This window comes from Chenopodium album, chromosome 6 (genome assembly GCF_948465745.1).
Source record: "Chenopodium album chromosome 6, dcCheAlbu1.1, whole genome shotgun sequence".
NCBI classification, from domain to species: domain Eukaryota; kingdom Viridiplantae; phylum Streptophyta; class Magnoliopsida; order Caryophyllales; family Amaranthaceae; genus Chenopodium; species Chenopodium album.
Genome location: NC_137839.1, coordinates 73,321,733 through 73,344,123, shown reverse-complemented (window position 1 = coordinate 73,344,123; position 22,391 = coordinate 73,321,733). Strand labels below are relative to the sequence as shown.

Here is a 22,391-nt window from a genome sequence, read left to right as displayed (position 1 = left end):
ACTACACTATTATCCCACCTCTCCCTTGCTTTATGGGGTCGTCAGGTTCATTAGGAAAGTGTAAATTCCCATGAAATTTCAATTTGTGGGAAATAAATTTCGTCATCAAAATCATGAGAATTCAACAAATTTGTTTTGTTAAGAATGGAGGAAGTAAATTCTCATACAGACTTTGACCTCAAACTTGACCCATAAAGGGCAAAAGGGAGCCCCAAAACCTTGATGGGAACAAAATTTCGCATGTAGATTCATGCAAGCAATTTTTTACTCTTTGATTCACATAGTATTATCTTGATTTGCGTGCATGAATTTACGTGTGGAAATTGTCTTGTTTAAGATTGTGGGGGTCATTTTCTTTATGGGATTTGCGGGTAGTAAAGAGGGGCACGGACCCAGCATGACTCCGGCACGGCACGACGAGAGTAAGAAAACCCTTATTTTAATATTTTTTTTTAAAAAAAAACAAATTTTAAAAGCCAAAACTACCCTTGGTGGCAGTGTTGAGCCTCACGCATGTCCTAGGAAACTTCCCCATATAGTCAAGCCGCACCTAAAAAGTCAAGCCACCCCCGAGGTGGCGAGGTGTTTCCGTACCTATATTGTTTCAAGAACGGGGGACATCAGCCATTAGGTGTTCCCGTGCAACTTATTAGACCCACCCACCAACATTAGACATTTATCTATCTATATATACTATTATCAAAACACAATGGCCATCTTTGCAAGCCGCCACATGGCTTTCCCATAATTGCCGACGACATGACAACATTTCATTCCAACGTGACACGACAAGAGACTACAATTGTAGACCTACACTGTTACACACGTGCTAGACTATCCAATCAAACCATTAATCTAATGATGCAAATATTACGAGCCAACTTCAATTCTTTTACAAGTGTCATCATTTTAACACTAACAAACTTCCAAAACTAATAGAGAAAGTTACAATAAACAAACATTGCATAGCATTACACTTCAAAATTAATGTAAAAAGGAGGGCGAACTAAACATAGATTTAGGTGCAACCGTGCAAGTGTTTGCCTCACTTAATAAGACGCCTACCTCATATATTTGCGATTGATCATGAGGGTTGAAGCACGATGATAACAGTGCTAGTAATCACAGCCAATTACTTTAGTATACGAACCATTCTAATGGATAACATTTAAAAAATCAAACAAACTTTGGCTCCTCCAATGGAGCTCAAACTTCCTTTCATCACCTTCACCGTTTTCCACCGCCCTAACCGGCGATTCTCTCTCCTCCACCGCCATCACCACCACCGTAAACTCTCCTGCCAACTTTCTCTCTCCTCCAACTCCGACGAGCTTCAACGCAAAACCCTAGAAACTCTGGAATGGAATCGTCTCTGCAATCACCTCTCCCCCTTCGTTTCCACCACTATGGGCCTCTCCCTGGCCCAAAACGGGTCCATTCCAATGGGCCGGACCTTGGATGAGAGCCAGAGGCTCCTGGCCCAAACTACTGCTGCATTGGGCCTCCACTCTCCTCTGGACTTCTCTGGTGTTGATGATGTTTCTGCGGTTGTGGAGATGGCCGCTTCCGGTGAGCTGCTTTCGATCGGAGAGCTTTGTTCGGTTAAGCGGACATTGCGGTCGGCGAAACGGTTGTTTGAGCAGTTGCTGGAGATTTCTACTGATGATGATGGGAGGTTAGTAAGTTGAGTTTTTATTTATTTATTGAGTTTAGTGTTGATGATATTGTGAGTAAATTTGCAAGTATTGATTGTTGGTGATTTTTATTGTTCTTGTATTAGTTTTGCTTTGATATTGCTAATGGTAATTCATTTAATTGGGTTATTGGAATCGCTTTGTTCGAAATTGAAGGGAAAATTTGAGCTCCAATTTATTAAACATTTTTTGTTTATCAAATGCCAAATTTGTAATTTTTCAGGGTAAACCGCTAACACTAGGAGTGATTTTAGGGTAAAACCGCTAATGGTGTTAGTGTATCTACCTATAAATAGCGCAAAATTAACCCACTTGATAAACAATGGCTATTTATCAAGATGATAAACTTGTATTTTTTCATATATGATGCAATCAAATGTTTAATTTAAGAAATTAGTAATGTTTAAATTAGGAATGTTTCAGGAAGGCTGTCTCTAGCTGGGAAAAAGATGAGTTTTGAGGAATGAGTTTATTATTTGAGTAGTTTTCGAAAACATCTTCCCCTCAGGCCCCAATCAAACCGAATAGTTGTCACATTGTATGTGAATGTACTCCTCCATCCCGAATAGTTGTTACATTGTCTGTGGAAGATGAAACGTTTTATCAGATTTTTCTTGAATACAGAATACATGACTTAGAATTTTCTGCTGAAGAGTAGGTCCTATCTTAGTTTCAATAGCTTGTTGTTTCCGCATGCAATGATCTTGTTTTGTTTTCGTGCCTTCTTAAGAGTTTGTTTTGCTTTCTTCCGTGGATGGTCTTGCTGAAGGGACTTTTTTTTTTTTATTTTTTTATTTTGAAAAAGTGATCCGCTAGCATTCATTATGTTAAGTAATAGATTAGTGTAGGGGAAAAGGCTCTTTAGTATTGCATTGCTGACTTATAGAATTAGCTCGAGGAATAAGGCAAAGACTTAGTTAGAATAGAGAAAGTGAAGATTAAAAGGATATTGCTATGTATTGAGAAGATTAAGCATGGAAGTAATCAGAAGGTGGCTGAGCCTTATAATACTTTGATCAGCTTGTAGTTGGGAGTGTCCAGCCATTAAAAGGCCTGAGATTGTAGCAACATTGTTAATGAATTAGTTGCATCAAAACCACAATCAACTATGAATTTCCGTTTTATTACTCCTTACAATTATGTGTAGAAATTATTTTCAAATCGGCTCTTGTTGGATTCATATTAATGTATATATTCAAAATATTAACTTGTAAAAATTTTAATTAAGTAAAGATATCAATAGTCAAAAGCATGTCTTGGAGATTGTGTCAAGGCAAATGTTAAGCTTATTGTGAAACAAAAGGAGTAATGAGAATTCCAATTATTCTCTCTTGGCTTCCTTCTCCATAATTATATTTTATTACATTGTCCTTAACTAGTCCATAGGAGTTTACTTAGATTCATCTGTTGAAACAGGAGCTATCCTTTGCTTGAAATTCTCCAAAATTGCAATTTCCTGGTTGAATTGGAGCAGAAGATGGAATATTGTGTAGACTGTAAACTTTCAGTAGTGCTAGATAGAGCCAGTGATGACTTGAAGTTCATTAGGTCAGAAAGGAAGAAGAACATGGATGCCTTAGATTCTCTTTTAAGAAGTGTTTCACATAAAGTATTTCAAGCTGGAGGTATTGACAAAGCAGTGGTCACAAATCGTAGATCTAGGATGTGTGTTGGTATCAAAGCCTCTCATAGATCTTTGCTTCCCGGTGGAGTTGTTTTAGATATTAGTAGCTCTGGAGCAACATACTTCATGGAACCTAAAGAGGCAGTGGACTTGAACAACATGGAAGTCTGGCTGGCCAATTCTGAAAAGGATGAAGAACGAGCTATTTTAAGTATGCTTGCTTCTGAACTTGGAAAGTCAGCAGCAGCTGTCAATGATTTGTTAGATAAAATCCGAGAGATTGATCTTGCAGTTGCAAGAGCTGGTTATGCTAATTGGTTAGATGCAAAATGTCCTGTTTTATATTCAGTTACTAATGATGATGCTTTATTGGTAGATGTTGAAGGGATTAGACATCCCTTGCTACTTGAACCATGTATGGGTAGCTTGAAGGATATATCAGGACCCAAGTCAGGGAATTCAGAGAACTTAAATGAGGAAGCTGGTATAAAATTCTTCAAAGAGCTGCCTGATGAAGTGTACAAGCTTCCTGTTCCAATAGACATTAGAATTGGACATAAAACCAATGTGGTGATCATCTCAGGGCCAAACGCAGGTGGGAAAACTGCTTCCATGAAAACTCTAGGACTTGTGTCCCTAATGTCAAAGGCTGGCCTGTATTTGCCAGCTAAAAGTATTCCCAAGCTTCCTTGGTTTGATTTAGTTCTGGCAGATATAGGAGATCATCAGGTAGGATTTTCTCTCTTCTATGTCAGCTGATTTGTCACAAGTATTGCTACATTCATTCTAAACTCTTCCTTATCCCCCCTTTTTCTGATTGAAGTCCTTGGAACAAAGCCTTTCTACTTTTAGTGGCCACATTTTGCGAATTGGCAAGATTTTGGAGGTGGCTTCAAAAGATTCACTTGTCCTAATTGACGAAATTGGGAGTGGGACTGATCCTTCGGAAGGAGTAGCACTTTCTTCCAGCATCTTACAGTTTCTAAAAGATAGAGTGAGTTTAGCTGTTGTAACCACCCATTATGCTGATTTAAGCCGCCTAAAGGACATGGACGATCGATTTGAAAATGCAGCTATGGAGTTTTCACTGGACACTCTACAGCCTACCTTTCAGGTCTTATGGGGATCTTCTGGTGAATCAAACGCCTTGAGAATTGCTAGGAGAATTGGCTTTGATGATAAGATTATTGATCATGCAGAAAGCTGGCTTGAGAGGTTGATGCCAGAAAAGCAGGCACAGAGAAAAGGTCTGCTATATCAGTCTTTATTAGAGGAGAGAAATAGGATGGGTGAACGGGCTAGACTAGCTGCATCCCTTCATTCTGACGTAATGGATCTTTATCATGAGGTAAGAAATTTGAGATCAGCTCTGTTAACCTTTTATGAATCATATGTTAAGTGACTTAAGTCCAACTCCTATTTGCTTAAATGTGTAGACTACAGAAGCTGTTAACTGGGGTTTACTCTTTTGGTTGAATTTGGTGATATAATTTGGGTTGGGTGCTGGGGTCCGAAACATCATTGGATGATGTGGGTAGATGAGTCGTCTTTTGATAGCTAATGATTTGTATATTGCATAAGTTGCTGACCACTGGTAACTTTCGAATATTTCTTTTTGGCAAATGGATGCATCTACATTCTTCGGAACGAACTAGATTTGCAATGAATTACTTGAATCTTTCAATTCAATCCTACCAATAGCACGATATTAATTGGAGAACAAATTTATGGCAGTGTTGGACTTAGTGATTTTATGGATAATTTTGATAACATTTTGGTCCAAAATGAAGTAAAATGTTCCATATACATGTTAGAGTCTGGGTAACAAGTATGGATAATTATGAAGGGAGTACGATTAAACATAGTCAATTAAACTATTAATCTATTCAAGCCCCTTTTACAAACCAAATCAATTGAAAACTAACTATTATTGCTGTTACACAAATTTTCTTTCACTTTATTTTCCACACAGAGTTATTCCATAATACTACGAGCGCTTTTGACAAACATGCTGTATTTCAAGAGGAGGATGATCTGATGCATACCATTAGCAGTCTATAACAATTTCTATTCTTTGTATTAGTTTTTAATAAAAAGATGTTTTTTTCCCTAAACCTAAAAACATGCGCATTAAAGGATTTTAATTTATATGTTTAATTTTCAAATCAATCTATAAATCAAAGCCTTAATCCCATAGTGTAATAAAAAAACATTGATCTAATAATTCTATGCAGTACTCGTGTCAAATATGTGAACAAACTACTGTTTTTTTCTTCTGTTTTTTTGCATAATTTAAGCTTAAAGTCTTTTGTGCTTTCTGCTAAATCAAAAGAGGAACTTTATTTAAACTCCATTCTACTGTCTGAATGTTTCTCTTGAATTTATGAAGATTGAAGCTGAAACTCAAGATCTTGAATGGCGTGAGAAGGCTCTGATTGCAAAGGAGACCCAACAAGTTGAAGAAGAACTCGATCTTGTGAAATCAAAGTTAGAAGCTGTGGTCCAGGAGTTTGAGAATCAATTAATAATTGCTGATATTGATCAGTATGGATCTCTTGTGAAAAAGGCTGAATCAACAATTGGAACTTTGGTAGAAAGTCATCGTCCTATGTTGGATAGGGTTTCTGAAGATTTGGAAGTTATGCATACACCTCAACCTGGTGAGCAGGTCCTTGTGAAACGTTTAGGAGGTAAGCTAGCTTCTGTGGTTGAGGTGTCTGAAGATGATGAAACTGTTCTCATCCAGCATGGAAAAGTAAGATTCCGTGTGGATAAAAGTGGTATCCAACCAACTGTAGGTATTGCAGCTGACGCACGCTCTTTTGTGAAGAAGCAGGTACTATGCATTCTTATGACATTTGCTGTCTCTCTGAAATACTCTAACATTTACAAGTTTTATATTCTGTTTGACCAAAGAATCAATATGGATCCTGTGTAAAGAATAGCAAATGAATGCACTTCTTTTCAGGCAAAAATGGAATTGTGCATCAATTATGATGTTTAGCCATCTCAACTCTTGAATATCATTGGAAATTTATAAAGATTTCTCTTTTATATGAATTATGTTGTTTTATATGAATTGAAATTGAATGCAAAAAAGAGGGAGGCTATTTATCTATTTTTTTCCATGCATCTTTGACCCTTATGTAGATTTCATGGTTTTTGTCTTTTCTTATTTTCTTTTAGTACTTTTTTTTTAATGCTTTTTATTTTTGTTGTTGTTTTGGCTGGCCTTGTGCATTTTTCATACAAAATACTTGCAATTTCTTTATGTGATATAGTTACATGTATACCCTTTTTTAAAAATTCTTATTAAATAATATTTCTGTTGTTTATGAAAGGAAAGAATAAGAATAGGAAAACACTAATTATATTTGTATTTTTCCCCTCTGGTATTTTCACCAATCTTTATGTATATATGTGGCTATTTAATTTGTCTTTCTCTTGCAAATTACTGATATAAACCTGGCACATACTTCAGGACATCAAAGATAAAAAAAGTTAGGGAAAATAATGGTTCTGTTTGTGTTGGGCTGTTGGCTGTGGTGTCAATTACTTAATTGAGCTGCCTGATCTAGTGATCCAGTATGGATTGTGGATTATCTAGGCTAGTTGGTATTAAATATTGAAATTTTTATTGTTGTGACGTGAAAACAGTTGCTTAAGCTTGTTTATTATCTACTGTTGTCTATATAGGGTCGTATGCCTGGGACATTGAATTATTTAGGTGGTAAGAAGGACGAGGAATTATCTTATGGAGCAGCTGTACAGACTTCAAAGAATACTCTTGATCTTCGAGGCATGAGGGCGGAGGAAGCTTCTCATACGCTCAGTATGGCTATAGCAGCAAGGGAATCTCACTCTCTTCTCTTTATCATACATGGAATGGGCACTGGAATACTCAAAGAATGTGTGATTGAGATGCTGAAGAACCATCCGCGTATTGAGAAATTTGAGCAAGAAAGTCCAATGAACTATGGCTGTACAGTTGCATATATTAAGTAAAATTTTTTGTACATTCACAGCCAATGAAATCAGTCTGATAGAAGTAAAGACTTCAACTGTTTGGCTCACCTTAAGATGGTTCATGTACAGTGAAATCTAATACAATAATATGATCTATATAGGCTTCAATTGAAGCCTTTTCATCAATTTTGTCTTTGGTAATTTCTGTGTGCATAAATGTACAGTAAACAGAATATGCTCTGCCCTATTTTAATTGTGATGTTTTGTTCATACATCCTCTTGTACAACTTTCGCAGCAAGACCAATTGTTATTAGATCTGTAATGTATTTCTGTTAGATGAAATTAATATAACTTTAATGATGGGTTAGTATTTACTGTTAGGTATCATCGTATCTAACAGGCTTGTTATATTATTATAATTTCAGCGAATTCCAATAGGAGGAAGTTTCAGTGTGGGGGTAGGAGGTGTATCTTTGGTCCTATCTGATGATGCAAAGGGAATAACAGAAGCTTGTGGGAGTTCTGCTCAATAATCGAGCCAGTAAACTGCTAAACTCCTCTGCTTTTAATGTACATGGCTGCCATTTTTAATGGTTTTGATCCCTGTCAGTATTTAGCTTCATGATCGTGCCTGTGTTAAAGTTTTTGTGTTTTTTTTATTTGACTGATACATAGGCTTCTGCACACAGGCTTCGTCTATTTGAAAGTGCTAGACTGATTATCTTTTTTCATTCACTATGCTAGATGAAAGCAGCTGCTATAGGAACTGATGGAAATACTTAAGATGTTGCAGATCAAGTAAACATGCTTACAAACTTCACTGTATTACTTGTGTGTCGAGTGCTGCAAACTGGAACAGAGCCAGTCATCGAGGGAGATAATTGTAAACTACAGAGAATCTCTGATCTGGTTAGACATTTTTTACTAGCTAAGTATTTTTAATCTAAGATGCAAGAAAATCTGGGAGTTGATAATTAAGGTTAGAAGAACTAAATATTCATAAGATTTGACTAAAACATATACAGTCTTCAAATCGCTCAGCAAGTTGCTAGGCTTCTGGGCCCTGGCTTAGGGTCTGTTCACATTTACTGAACTGAGCTGAACTGGACTGATTGTAGCTGAACTGAACTGAATAGAGCTGAAATAAATATTTTATGAGAGAAGGAAATTAGGAGCAGAATTGAACTGAAATTAAGCTGAAGTGAACAGGCCATAAGCCAGGGCCCAGAAGCCTAGCATGCGAATATGCGATGCCATAATATGTTAGTTGGGGAGTTTTCTGAAGATTGTAGTTTTTCAGACAATTTGAGACCTATTTTTAAGCTACCTTACCATAACCAAATTATTTTATTCATCAACTCCGTATCAAGTATCAACATAGGAGGCTTAGTGCTTTAAATCATAAATCATAAAAACAGAGCATGCTGTTTTCTGCTGCTAATTGCTAATTCTAGAGCATATACACCAGATTGAAACCAGCAAGAAACACCTTAGCTGCAAGCTTTATTCTGATGATGGAGCATGAGCTACTGTATCTCTGTTCTGCGCTAAATCACCATGTAAATTGTCCTCATTCCTTCTGTTTGAATGCTGGAAGCCCATGGGTTGCCCCTCTGTAGGTGTAACAGAATCAAACAAATTGTCAAAGTAGGGAGGCTGTAGAGAGAAGCCATCCCCAGCTTGTGTGTAATGGTCTCCATCAAGAAGTTTCCAACCACTGCCTCCTCCCCAGCCCCATCCTTCACCCCCTCCGTATCCAGGATACCCTCCCATGCCGCCACCTCCACTGCCCCAACCACTGCCTCCTCCATAACCACTCCCATAACCACCAGCTCCACCGCCTCCACCACCTCCACCACCCCAGCCACCTTCACCACTCCCCCAACCTTCACCATCTCCATAGCCACCACTACCCCAACCTTGACCACTTCCACTGCCTTCACCAAAACCACCGCTACCCCAACCTTCACCACTTCCACTTCCTCCTCCAGACCCGCTACCCCAGCCTCCGCTTCCACTGCCTTCACCGAAGCCACCACTACCCCAGCCTCCGCTTCCACCGCCTTCACCAAAACCACCACTACCCCAACCTTGACCAGCCCCTCCACCTCCACTTCCCCAACCTTCACCGATTCCACTTCCTCCAAAACCACCACCACCCCAACCCTGACCGCTTCCACTTCCTCCAAAACCACCACTACCCCAACCCTGACCGCTTCCACCTCCTCCAAAACCACCACTACCCCAACCCTGACCATTTATAGGCAAACCACCATTGCCCCAACCTTGACCTCCTCCTCTACCAAAAGAAATAATGGGAACATGAAAGCCTGGGAAACGTGCACCAAAACCAGGGATGGCGGGGTTGAAGATGTGCATTCCCAAGTAACCACTTCCTCCTCCTCCTCCTCCTCCTCCACCTCCCCCATTGCCGTAGCCAAAGCCTTTTCCGAAACCATGTCCTGTTTCTAATATCTTTTCAGTAAATGTATCTTTACCATTTGACCTATCGGTATCCTCTTGTAACAGTCTTGCAGCAGAGTAAAGGGAAAGGGATGAGGTGAGTATTAAAACCAACAGAGTAAGTGAAGCCCAATTTGAGGGTGCCATTTTCAGTTAATAGTTCTGCTATGGATTAAGGCCTTAAATAGTTGCAGCAGTAGGCTCATAGCTCAGAGGCTGAACATATCTGTACGTAAATGTACATGTTTTGCAGTTTGTCCTTAAAATCTGGATTCATGCCAGTGGCATGGTGGTAGAAAAGCATCAAGTATCTTCTTGTTGATCATGCTGTTTTTGTCCGTGCAACTTATTTCAATTCAGAAAATCTTGTGTACTTCCATTATTTAACATTTTTATTAAAGACCAAGATATTATTTCAGACATACGATTATTTACATATTGGATTTCATTTTGGACTTTAAAGATTAATTCAAGTCCTTTTCTAGTTCTGTGGTTTATAAGTGTAAGATTTGATGAGTTGTTCACTTAGTTTTTAAATCTATCTTATCAAATTAATGCTGTGCTTCAATCTCATAAGCTGATTATATTATCTAGTTTAGTAAACAGTTGTGAGAAAACCACACCAATTTGCATTGTTAGGTACAGCCGTACATTACCATATTTGAACTATATCTTGAATTCTTGATCGTTGTTACTCAGTATCTTAATTAATTAGCAGTTCTATATGCCTATACATGAACACAGCCATTATACAAACCACGAAACAAATCCATTTAACCAATACCTTCCTACATGATTCAACCTTACAAGCCAAAATCCTACTCTTTATTGTGTGTTTCTTGGATACATGATGATCATTAGTCATCAGTGACGCCCTGCATCTGTAACATTTATGTCTACAGGGGATGTACTTTGTCCATTTGAGCCGACTCCTGCTACTGTAAAATGCGGGATTTGAAAACTGCTAGCACCTTCATTGCTTATTCCACCACCAACTTTGCACCCGTTCATACCATCACAGGTCATGGGCAGGCATACTACAGGCCCGCCACCTACGCCTGCATTACTCTTACACTGAGTCTTTTCACAATCACAATTACAGTGGCAGTTGCATTCAGCAGCCCTACCACCTACTCCTATACCTCCACCTCCACCACCGCCGTGGTGGGATTGGTGGCCTCTATGGATCTCAGGATTCGGGTTTGGCAAGCCTGCGATTGGCGGGACCGGCAAGGGCCATGTCCATCCTGGTTTTGATACATCTTCATTAGAGGGTAGGTGATTGTTTTTAAGATTCTGCGCCGAAGAAAAATGCAACCAATGGGAGCTTATGAGAAAAAAAAATCCCAAGTGTGCATAGCTTTTTAATCCTACCATTGTGCTGTATTATTTAATTTCACATTGACATTATTGATTTTAGGGGTGTTAATATTTATAAAGTATGAAATCCATTTTAAACAAATCGTTTCTTTGCATGAACTTGTTAAAGCTTTGCAAGAAACTGTTAGGTAAGCTGCAATCTTTTGCTTTCTTCAATGTGATTGTTGTTCTTTGTAAAATTCCCCCCCCCCCCCCCCCCCTGTTCTTTAACCTGTTTTAATTGGTTTGTTGATGCTAAGGCCATAAATAGTGTAATTTGTGATTAGAAAAAAAATTATGGAAAATTGTTTTTTCTGCAAGCATAATATGACAATACTAAACTTGGAGGAGTTCCAAGCAATTATTGAGACCAAATGATTGTTATATGTCCTATTATTCTCATAAATTATGGGGTGAAATGCTCAAGAGTAGAATTTGAAATCCTACCTTATTCTTAAAACAAAAGAGCAAAATAACATTACAAGAAACTAGGAAAAGCGGTTAAGCTAGTTCGACATTGTTGTTTGGAAAGTAATGATGGAAAATGTAAAATCTACCTATCCCATTTTTGTACTTTATCATGCTTTTTACATAAGTTTATAATTTTTTTAATTTGTTTCAAATTTAGGTAAGATTTTTTCCCGTATTTTACCTCCAACGATATTACCTCACACAACCGGACTCACTTTACGATATTACGCTCTCTTTTCTTGTCATGGTTTATGTGTAATATAATAGGTAACGATAAATGGATGAGGAAGTATAAATCAATGCTTTGTATTGATTTATTACATATACATTATATATTATGAAATATTTGTAATATTTTTTGAAGGACTATGACATGTTTAATTTGTAAATAATGGTTGGTAATAATTTTTTTTTTAAGGACTATGACATGTTTGTAAATAATGGTTGGTTATATTTGGCCTTGTCTTCTTGTTTTTACTTTTCTTCTAGATTGGCAAAAAAAAAAAAAAAAAAAAAAAAAAAAAAAAATCTTCTTTAATTTGCTTAACTGTTTCCAAGGAACAATATATTGCTTTTTCTTAGTTAGAATTTCCCTTTGTGAGTTGTGACCTTTCTTTTACTTTCCTTCCAATGCCCAATTGCCCTATCATCAACAACCATCCTTCACGCCTTTTGCATTTTCTATCAAGTTTTTCAATTTAAAGTGACATAGTCGAAACCACCTTGTCCATGATTAAAGTTCCGTTCACTTCACCTTATTTTTGCTGAACTTAAATCATTTTTATCAAACTGAAATTTTTTAACTGAACTGAAATTAATTTTTGAATTGAAATTATTTTACTGATTCTCTATTAAATTTCTTTTTTAGAGTTACAGATTTTTGCTGAACTGAATTATTTTTACAGAACTGAAATTAATTTTATTGAACTGAACTTATTTTACTGAAATAAAATTATGTTTACTGAACTGAAATTATTTTTATTGAATATTATTTTTTTAAAGGTGAACTGAACATGACCTAAATAGGGTTAGATTGATTGCCTAATAATTAAGCAACTAATATGGAGGAAAAGTTTATACAACTCTTACTCTACCTCTCCAAAACTAACTCTAATCTTATTTGTTATGACATATTGGTAATGGAATAAATATTGGATATAATGTTATCAAATACTTCCTAAGCTATATGCATTAGATTAGAGTCACTAGACTAAAATTGCAAGAACAATCTTTCACGTATGATCCATATTAAATATTAATTGTGATATTTGTTCCAAGAACAAAATCACCACTTTTTTTTTTTTTTTTTTTTTTTTTTTTTTTTTTTTTTTTGAAAGAAACAAAACCACCACTTAAGTCAAGGAAGTGTTACTTTAGTAGAAATTAATACTTTGAATTGAGTTGGTAATTTTCGCTCTTCAACAAAAGGATAAATTCAACATTTTTATTTTATTTTATTTTATAATAAGAGTAAGGGTGAAATTGATTATATACACTTTTTTTTTTAGGGCATATACACCTTTTTTTTTTTTTTTTTTTTTTTTTTTTTTTAACACTTTATTTAATACTAAGCAAACACGATTTTTATGGCTTCAAAAAAGTTGTCATTTGACCAAATTGAAATTGATGGGTCAATGTGGAGTCAACAACCATGAACCATTTGTTTACTCATTGAGTAGTATAGTACATACTATACCAAAAGCATGAAATAATAGCTTGGAAATTACACCAAATGCAGAACGCTTACTGGTTGCAGTAATATTGTTTCTTGATATTTTTATATGTTCTACGAAATTTGAAAGCTTAGAAAGATGCAAAATCATGAATATTGAAGTGGGTATTACAATTTAATTGCTTTTTTCAAATTCAATGATCTTTTCTTTTTCCTTCTAAATTGTTACAGTATTTTCTGGGCGATTAGAATTTTGTAACTATAAAAAGAAAGTGGGATTTTTTTTTTCCTTCTTATTTGTTGGTTTGAAGATTGAAGCCCTAAATTCTGAAGAAAGTCTCCAGAAGTCAAAGAAAGTAAGCATTTTTCTTTTAATTCTTCTGCTTTATTATTCATGCAATTTCTTTTCAGTTTATTAAGCTAGTTGGTGGTAATTAATGTGATATTTAATTGATGATCATCGGTTTTCAGTGATTTTTTTTATAATAAATACTGTAATTTTAAAGCTGTCTGAATCTTGTAGATTTGATGGGTATCCTATTTTAGCATTCATTTTTTGGTATCATTGTATATTTCTGTAAATGGGTATTACCGCTTGTGGGTTGGTTTGCATAAATATATAAAAGAATATTATGGTATTACTATTACTGTCAGATCATAATTATATATTGTTGTTGATTGCATAACTTTTGGACTATACAATTGCAAGTATATAACTTGCTGTGATGATTACAACAGTTAATTGAGGAATTAATTGGAGAATTTAAAGATTATCAACTGTAGTTGAGCGTATTATAGCAAGGAATATATAGAGCACAGGCAATGCTGGTTTTTGATTTGGTCTATTCTTTGCAATCATATGAACCACACGACGTTGAGCGATGTAGGAGCATCATTGATGCTCTCAGTGCAAATTACTTATTATGAAGATGAAGAGGAAAAAAAATGGAGGGATTAGGAAGCAAGCCAAATGGAAAATATAACAATTGGTCTTGTATTGAGGCCTTATATCTCATTGCAGTCATGTTATGAGCTTCCTTTTTTGTTGTTTTGGCGTATGACACTCACTAGTAATGGGACTGCTTGAGACCTTAGTTGGCTTTAGTTACCTATTTTTGAAGTGTGTATCTCGTATCAAACTTTTTTTCTAATTCCGGCATATGATAGTGGGGGAATTCTTATTATTTTCTAAGGCAGGTTATAGTAACTTAGTGCTAACAAACGTGTTGCTCCAACTTTGCCTTCTTTACCTTAGGAGGTATGCTATTTCAGCATTCTATATTTGTAGCTTGCCCCCGCCCTCAGGAGTCCTATTTTCAGTTTGCATATGTTGTGGTAATGCCGTGCCTCAGGACATGTTAAAATAAGCTATTGTTGGTTTCGTAAGCTTGTTTGTTGGTAATCAATTGCTCAATTCTACAGTTTTCAGATAGATTCCTGTGCCATTTCTGATCCATTGATATGAAATTGTGCATTACATCTAACAGAATGGCTGTGAATACAGGAGTACTCCGTAAATGTTTCTTTAAATTTTGTTATTGTGCTATGCTAACATTTTTTCTGTGGTTCTGAAGCCTCATCAGAATGGAGGATCCAACAATTACAAAAGAACTGGACAATGAAGACAAGGCATTGAAGAGTCTGCTTGATACTTTTGGTTCTGCATTTTCTCTTGAGGAGATTGCTTCTGCTTTTTGCAAGGCAGGCCGAGATGCTACCTTAGTTGGTGATATATTGTGTGGGATGCAGACAGGTCCATCTGCCGATGTAACCCATGAATCAAAGGGATTGATCAATGGTGAAATTTCTTCAGAAACTCCTAATTATAATAACTATGACAAGTCACATGATGCTAATAGGAGCAGCTCTCAAGCGTCGAAGTTGAAAAGAAATCCTACCTCGGTGGGTACAAATTCTAGTTTTTCTGGGAAAGAATATGTTTGGCGCGTTGTTGGATCAAATAGAAGTCCTAATGCAACAAAGCCTGTGAAAGTAGAGATGCGTTCAGTGGCTCCTGTTTCACATGCTAGTGGGAAAAATTGTGTTTGGCGCATTGCCGGATCAAATGGAGCTCTCAATGGGACAGAGCTTTTGAAACTAGAGGCAAATGATTTCTCAGTGCCTGTCAATACTTCTGAAGAACCCTTGCTTTCAAGGGATGCTAATTTGAGTTCTTCTGATAGATCCTCATCAGCAAGCGATGTCAGTTCAAATGATGACATTGAGAATTTTCTGTTTGAAATGCTTGGACATGGATCTCGACTGGAAAGAAGTGCTATTCGAGAAGTCTTAGGTAACACTTTTGCTTTCTTTACTTTAGCTATCAATTTTACCCCGTGGATGTCTTTGTGCTATTCATGATTACGAGCATAGTACAGTCAACTGATCATTTAATTATGTGGGATTCCGCCAACTTCTATCTTTGTCAATTCTTAAAAACTTTCCTTAGTAAATTAAAAGTGATTGCAGCACCTAAGATTACTTGTGGTACATTGTCTTATAGATTAGAACTTTAGATATCTGTTAATGTCTATGATTTAAATTTATTTTAATTAAAAATAAAAAGTTCTATAATAGCATTTTTGACTCTTCTTGTGCATTACCCTTAAGAAATAAGTTGAGCAATTTTTTATGTGCAACTACTAATTATTTTTAAAATTTGAATGAATGCCAGGTCATTGTGGATATGACATGAAGAAGGTATGATTATGTCTCAACTTATTGATGCTTCTTTTTCCCATCCATATTTATCATTGTGATGCGCACTAATTTTCCATTTCCCATTTTCCTTCGCTTTATGGTCTTAATGACCTATTTGCCTTTTATGTGTGACTGTCAAAAATTTTTTATGTTCTTGAGGATGAAGCTATGGTATATCAACTGTTAGAAAACCAGTTTATTGTTGTCTACCAACCACAAAAGTGAATGCTATGAAATATCTGCAGAGATGTGCATCAAAGCTGAAAAAAGGTTCAATTTAACTTTTTTACGGATAAATATTTTTGAAAATAGGAAAGTTTTGTCAAACTACCTTATACATAGAACTTAATTCAAATAACTATTTTTTTTCAGATAATTACCTCATCATATTTGCAAAGGTGATTAATAACAGATTCTTTTCGGGTTTATGACAATCACAAGGGTAGCTAAGTAAAGTGACTAGGTGCTGTCAGCCTGTCATGCCATTGCTAATTAGATGACTAGGTTTCTGCAAGATAAATAGTTGCTGGCCTCAGGGGTGAGACAGAGGAAATTCCCTGAAATGCCTAAGTTAGCTGGATTGTGATTAGTGGAAATTGGAGAGAAAGGGGATCAAATTTGTTTTTTGTGTGTGACACATTGGCATTGCACATAACTTGCCTTATGTACGATCCTTAATTGCTATATATAGATTTAAAAAAAGGGGGTGGGTCTTGGATACATGGAAACACAGTATTGGATCTCTGTTGTGGATACATGTCAAGTTTTATGGTGACAATTCAGATGACATGTTATTGTTGTCTTCTCTCATTTGTCAGCTCTCTGACCTGGTATCCAAACAGTTGGAAAAAGGCTTGTGAGTAGTGCATTGGACATTGGTTCTCAAGTTGCTGCCTTGATGGCAATCTGGTTGACTAGTGCAGCAGGTGTGCTTGCAGAACTACTAAATTTTAGAAAGGCATTTCATGTCTCATTGATGAAAATTGTTCTACAAGAGAAGGCTGGAAGGGCTGATATCTCCATTTTCTATTCTATATTTTAATTTTTCTTTTTTACAGGTTTTATTTCCTATTTTATTTTCTTCTATATGAATTTCCTAAATAAATAATGAACAAAAAAATTCCTGATTGGAGCACAAAAAAGATTTAATCAATTAATCCACGATATTATTTATATCTCAAGCCTTTTGTGGCAGTCTGGCAGAAGTATCTGATTACTTCTGCCCTTTTTTTTTCCCCTTTAATGCCTGTTCCATTGTTACAAATTATATGCATCTTAAGTCCTTAACTTTTACATTTTTGTAAAGATAATAACACATGCTTATGTTTGCTTAAAATTTGCAGAGCATGGAGACATTGCTAGCTCTTATGGCTGAAAATATTGACAAAAGGAATCAATGCGAGGTAAATTTATCCATTTGAAATTGTTTTTCCACTCATTTAGGCTGTTGTCTAGATGTAGGGAAGACTTTCAAAAGCAGTTATTCAAGTGTATTGGTCTTTCTGTCAAATATTCACATGTTTTGAAGCATATACTTTTAACAATTTGTTGTCAAAGTTGTACTTGAAATAAATATAGGGAAGGTATTTTCCTTTATGGAGAAGGCTAAAGAGAAAGGAGTGTAAGATGATGAGGAATAGACAGGACTCGTAGAAGTGGCAAGGAAAACGAAAATAATTTTGAGCTAATTTCTTGATTGAAAAATCTATTGCCCAAACAAGTGATATAAAATTTTTGTTGGGAAGTCTAAGGTCCACAATCTTAGCCTCATGGAACATCATCTTCTTTTCTTAACTATAATATTCGAATGGTCCACTGGTTCTGTAAGTTATAAAGAGTGTCCCGTGACCCCAGATGCTGTATTTTTTTTCTTTGTCATGCTTGATATCTCCCCTGGGCTTTTGTTAAGTGTTTAATGTCCTCTGACTCTCTTCATAAGACATAAGATGGTGCAATTAAATTACAAAAAACCATCAAGTAAGTTGAATAGCTATTTTGTGACATTAGAAATCATGCCACATTACAGACCCTATTCTCATCAGAAGATGGTAGAGACAAGCCTAAGCTAGTTGATATCTTTATTGATAATTTGCTAGTCACTAATTGGCTTACTGCTAGGTTAGAGCTGATGGTTAACTGTTAAGTGAATTAAGGTGACCAATTAGTTATTTTAGTAGGATGGAAAGTTAAAGGTTACACAAATGTATGGTGTTATTGTGATGTGACATCAGGTATCATTTCATTCAAAGTAGAGGCAAATGGTGAAAGTAAAAAATGCATGCTTTCTTTTTTATAGTTGCTTTCACTAGGCTTTCTCTGCACTTTGAAGCCTTGCTCACCAAATATATAAGCTTAAATGCACACCTGATAGTCGTAATACCTTGGACCATTTTCAAACTTACCAACTTCTAAAACGAGGTGTCAGATGGTATTGCTTTCAGATTGTCAAGGAAAGTAATTAAATTAAATTCTACATATAGCCAATATAAGCAATATTTGAGGAGCTGTGACAACTTAATATTTTTAGCATATCTCTTTTAGTTTTCATTGCCTACTCACATTTCCTGCTTAGATGAACATGACTATTTAATGTTTGTTTCACTAGTCATTTGTTGTGCCTTTTGTTTACTTACAATCTACAGGAAATTAATCTGCAGACGAACTCCAAGGGTCTTTCATTTGAAAATCAAGTGCAAAAGCAAAGGTCTGCAGTAACTTCTACTTCTAATTCTCCTCAGACCCACTCCTTATACTACGAGGAGGAATGAAGTTGCTCTACCTATATCTTTTTCCCTGAACACCAGGAATCTGATTTGGGGCAGTAAATGATCCTAGGCTAAGAGTATGAATTAGTTTTTGGAGAAATAATTCTGCCTTGGGAAGAAGAGGGTTTTTTTTGAGCTTTAGTAACCACTTTTGGTTGTTCTCTGCAGTAATGAGAGTAGGACCATGAGAACCAATTTAATCCCATCAAGGATATCCAGTGATAGTTGTGAGCAAGCAGACTTGATTGTGAGTGCTCCTGTTCTGAAAAATGCTACAAGATCTTGGGCAACCAGAGAAATTGTGACTGGGCCTTTGAATGATGTTGCTGAGAATTGTGAGGTTAAGGCCACAAGTCTTCACTTTAACAATGTGAAAGGTGTTTTCCATATTCTAAACTCTGTATGAAAATCTAATTCTTGGTTATAACTTGCATCAAATAAAGTGTCTGTGTAAAGGAATACATGTTAAATTTGACTGAAAGAATAGAGAAAAACTATATCATTTGGACTCTAATGGTTAAAAAGAATGTTTATTCACCTTATTATAAATCCACAGCCCTTTTAAATAAGCTTTAATAAGGATTAAGGTATTTATTACAAAGAGAAAGAAAATTAAATAAGTAACATGGCATCATTGAAGAATTTATTTTTCAATGTGCACATATAAGACACCAAACAATGACACGTGTGGCCTGATTGTGCTGCTTTTTCCCCTTCGTGGTTAGTCCTTGCCTGCTGCATAGACGTATGTGTTTGTGCTGCGTGTAGATTCATGCATATCTTTGGATTGTGGTATTCATGTGCGGTCGCAGTGCTGTTACTGGACACAACACACAAGAGTGATGATCCAGTGAAGTATGCTTCATGGAACTTCATGGACATGATTTATCACAAAGTGGAAATAGCCAAACATGCTCCATCATTAGAGTTGGGGAGTGTATTTTCTAGCTTTATGTGGTGGTTTATAGAAATTGTAAACAGAGTTGTACCTCATTTGGACTTGGCTTTGCTATCTGATGGAAGATTTAGCATCTCAGTGTATTGTTAACTATGTTAAGAAGCTTTTATTTTGTGTGCTTTGTACCTGACTTGGATGAGCTTTCTTATTTTATCATAATATTCTGTTATGTAGATGATGCCAAAGAGGGTAGCTATTATATCCTTCGCAAAGCTGTAAAAGAGCATCGTGAAACAATGAAGCAGTATTATGAAGCTGTAAGTTTTCTTTTTTTAATTTTGTCCAACCATGAAACCTTCGATAAATTTTGTCTACTTGTCCATGATGAATACCCTTTTTTTAATGGTCGCTGAATGTTGCCACTGACAAGAATTTGTGTTTTCCTGACAGGCTACAGAAGCGTTTGCAAAGGGTGATCGTGGACGGGCGACATTACTGCTGGAAAAGGTTGGAATTCTTTCTTCTTCCAGGTTAAGCTTATCAGTGACATGTTATAAATATGCAACAACGGTTGTGTAATTAATACTAATGCACTTGAGCGTTTTATCAATACTTATTACATTGGTTTGGATTCGACAAGAATTTTTTCACTTTATTGGCAACACTTCCATCAACATGAAACTTAAAAGTTATTGTTATGCATGTTAAAATTAATAAAAAACACTTATTAACAAGGCATATATAAGTGTTAATGTTCAAGACAATCACTTAAACTGATTGATATTCACTGCTTCTATCTTGAAACTCTTTGCTTTCCTCATTTTTTCACAAGTGTTTGAAATGCTTATATGTGTCTATTTTTGGCCATGTTAATGTTGTGATTGCTGTCACTGCAATTGGTTAATTGTCTGGCATTTAATTTGGTTGTTCCAGAATAACTTTATTTTCTCATGGCATCTATTTCTGGATATAGGGACAATTCTTTTACAATAAGGCTCGTGAAGCTGACGAAGAATCTGCTTCAAAAATTTTTGAAACCAGGTGAATTTTGTTAGATAGTTGGATTTTGTTGTGCCTTGGCCCTTTTGTGTAACCTTTTTTTTTTTTTTTCAGTGATGGTAGTGGGGATGGCGAGATGCGAGAAGAAATGTCTCTTGACTTGCAAGATCACGATGCTAAAGAAGCAATACGTCTTGTGAAAATTCACCTTCGTACACTCTCTGGAATTCCTAGTATGTCATCATTTTTTTTCCTATTTTCTTGTCATGACAATACATGTAGGCTGTGGCTATGACCTTGACTGGCCATGTTTTTTGTTTCAGTGGTTAGGGATCTGAAAATTATTATTGGAACTGGTGATCAAGATGCTGAAAAGCGCAAGCGATTGGTATGTCCTGAATTTCCTGATTACTGTTGATCTGCCTCAAATTCTTTGCTTGATTAAAGTTCTCATTATTGCACTGGTTTGTTGAAGGATGCTTTGTGTAAAAGTAGTAATCTTATCATCCCACTTTAAATGCGTCCCTTGTAGCGTATTATGTTGATAAGTATGATAATAGACCCAATGAAGATTACCACTTCAAAAGGAGAAAATACAAGTTAATATCCAATATCAACAAAAAGCATGTTCTTTTTTCTTTTTTTTTTTTTTACATCAATGAACTTATCTCTTCAATCTTCAATTATAAACCGTACGTAAGAACCTCAAGTGTAAATAAGGAAGCTGATTAGTATGTTCCAAGTTTCCGACGCCTCAAATAGCGAATAGGACTTTTGTATGCTACCCTCCAATTTTTCCTCTTTTCAGGAGATGAGATTTTTATTCATTCTTGCATGCAATACATTTGAAAGACATTGTTTTGTAGTACACTATTTCTCTTTGTTCACCTATTTTTTACGCAAACTTTCTTAATTTAGTGCTCTTATATATGGCTAGTTCTACTTGGTTTGAATCTGCATTTCATTAGAGAAAAGAAGGCAGTTAAAGCATAAGGTGATATTTTGTCTTTTGTTTGACAGATTTCAAAGCTATTGCAGAGGGAAGCCATTAGATGGATTGAAGATGAGACTTCTAGTGCAATCTTGATACGCTTAGATGAAATCAACCCAAAAAGCCTTAGCTTTGGTCGAAAATAATACGTGAATATTATACACGTGGGTTTTGATTCATATTGAATTCATCCAAAGACCATTTGTGCTTATATCATGTTCATGAAGAACCCAATATATGGTCGTCGTTCATCTTGAAGGCTATTTTTATGGCTGTTGGTTCTTAAGGTATTTATTGTAAAATGATCAATATTCGCTTGCTCAAGCTTCCTAATTTGCGTTTTGTGATGCTATTTGTTCTTTTTGTTTGTCACGAATATTGGTATCCTTTTAGTGTCAAATACATGAGAAGAAGCTCCCAAAGACCCAAAGTGTGACTTAAAGAGTTGTAATTGGTGAAATAGGTTCATGATGAACAAAAATAGGTATTTGAAACAAGCACAATTGTGCATGTAACAAATGTAATTTTCTTTGTTCATCAGACGATGCAACAATTTCTTGAACAAAAATTTGTGGGTATGTTGGTGTACAATAATACGGAGTATTAAAGTCATGCATATCTAATATTTTTGTCGCTAACAAGACATAACTGGATATAGTTAGACTAAGGTTATGTTTGACGACACATTTCAGATACCTTAAATGATAATATTAACGAACAATTATCTACTCATGAAAAATAACATTGAAACGGATATAAATATACTCAGTTATAACTTTATAAGTGAA

At 35.8% G+C, this 22,391-nt stretch overlaps 2 protein-coding genes across 3 annotated transcripts; both read left to right on the top strand.

The window, feature by feature from the left end:
- Positions 1-1,078: 1,078 nt before the first annotated feature.
- LOC145636276 (uncharacterized) lies at positions 1,079-7,554 on the top strand. Its single transcript, XM_081687790.1, has 5 exons — positions 1,079-1,675; positions 3,111-4,047; positions 4,142-4,666; positions 5,708-6,154; positions 7,015-7,554. The coding sequence occupies exons 1-5, from the start codon at positions 1,200-1,202 to the stop codon at positions 7,321-7,323; spliced, it is 2,694 nt and encodes an 897-aa protein (XP_081543916.1). The 5' UTR covers positions 1,079-1,199; the 3' UTR covers positions 7,324-7,554.
- A 5,567-nt stretch (positions 7,555-13,121) lies between these two features.
- Positions 13,122-22,176, top strand: LOC145636275 (putative nuclear RNA export factor SDE5). 2 transcript variants are annotated; one of them, XM_081687789.1, is made up of 12 exons: positions 13,122-13,606; positions 14,825-15,543; positions 15,925-15,950; positions 17,294-17,353; positions 18,608-18,654; positions 18,884-19,092; positions 19,848-19,930; positions 20,064-20,120; positions 20,587-20,654; positions 20,727-20,845; positions 20,936-21,000; positions 21,633-22,176. In XM_081687789.1, exons 2-12 carry the CDS (start codon positions 14,835-14,837, stop codon positions 21,747-21,749), a joined length of 1,560 nt encoding a protein of 519 aa, XP_081543915.1. In that variant the 5' UTR covers positions 13,122-13,606; positions 14,825-14,834; the 3' UTR covers positions 21,750-22,176. The 2 variants fall into 2 exon arrangements, with proteins under 2 accessions (XP_081543915.1, XP_081543914.1); XM_081687788.1 differs by having other exon boundaries at positions 18,593-18,654; positions 21,633-22,175.
- Positions 22,177-22,391: the final 215 nt, after the last annotated feature.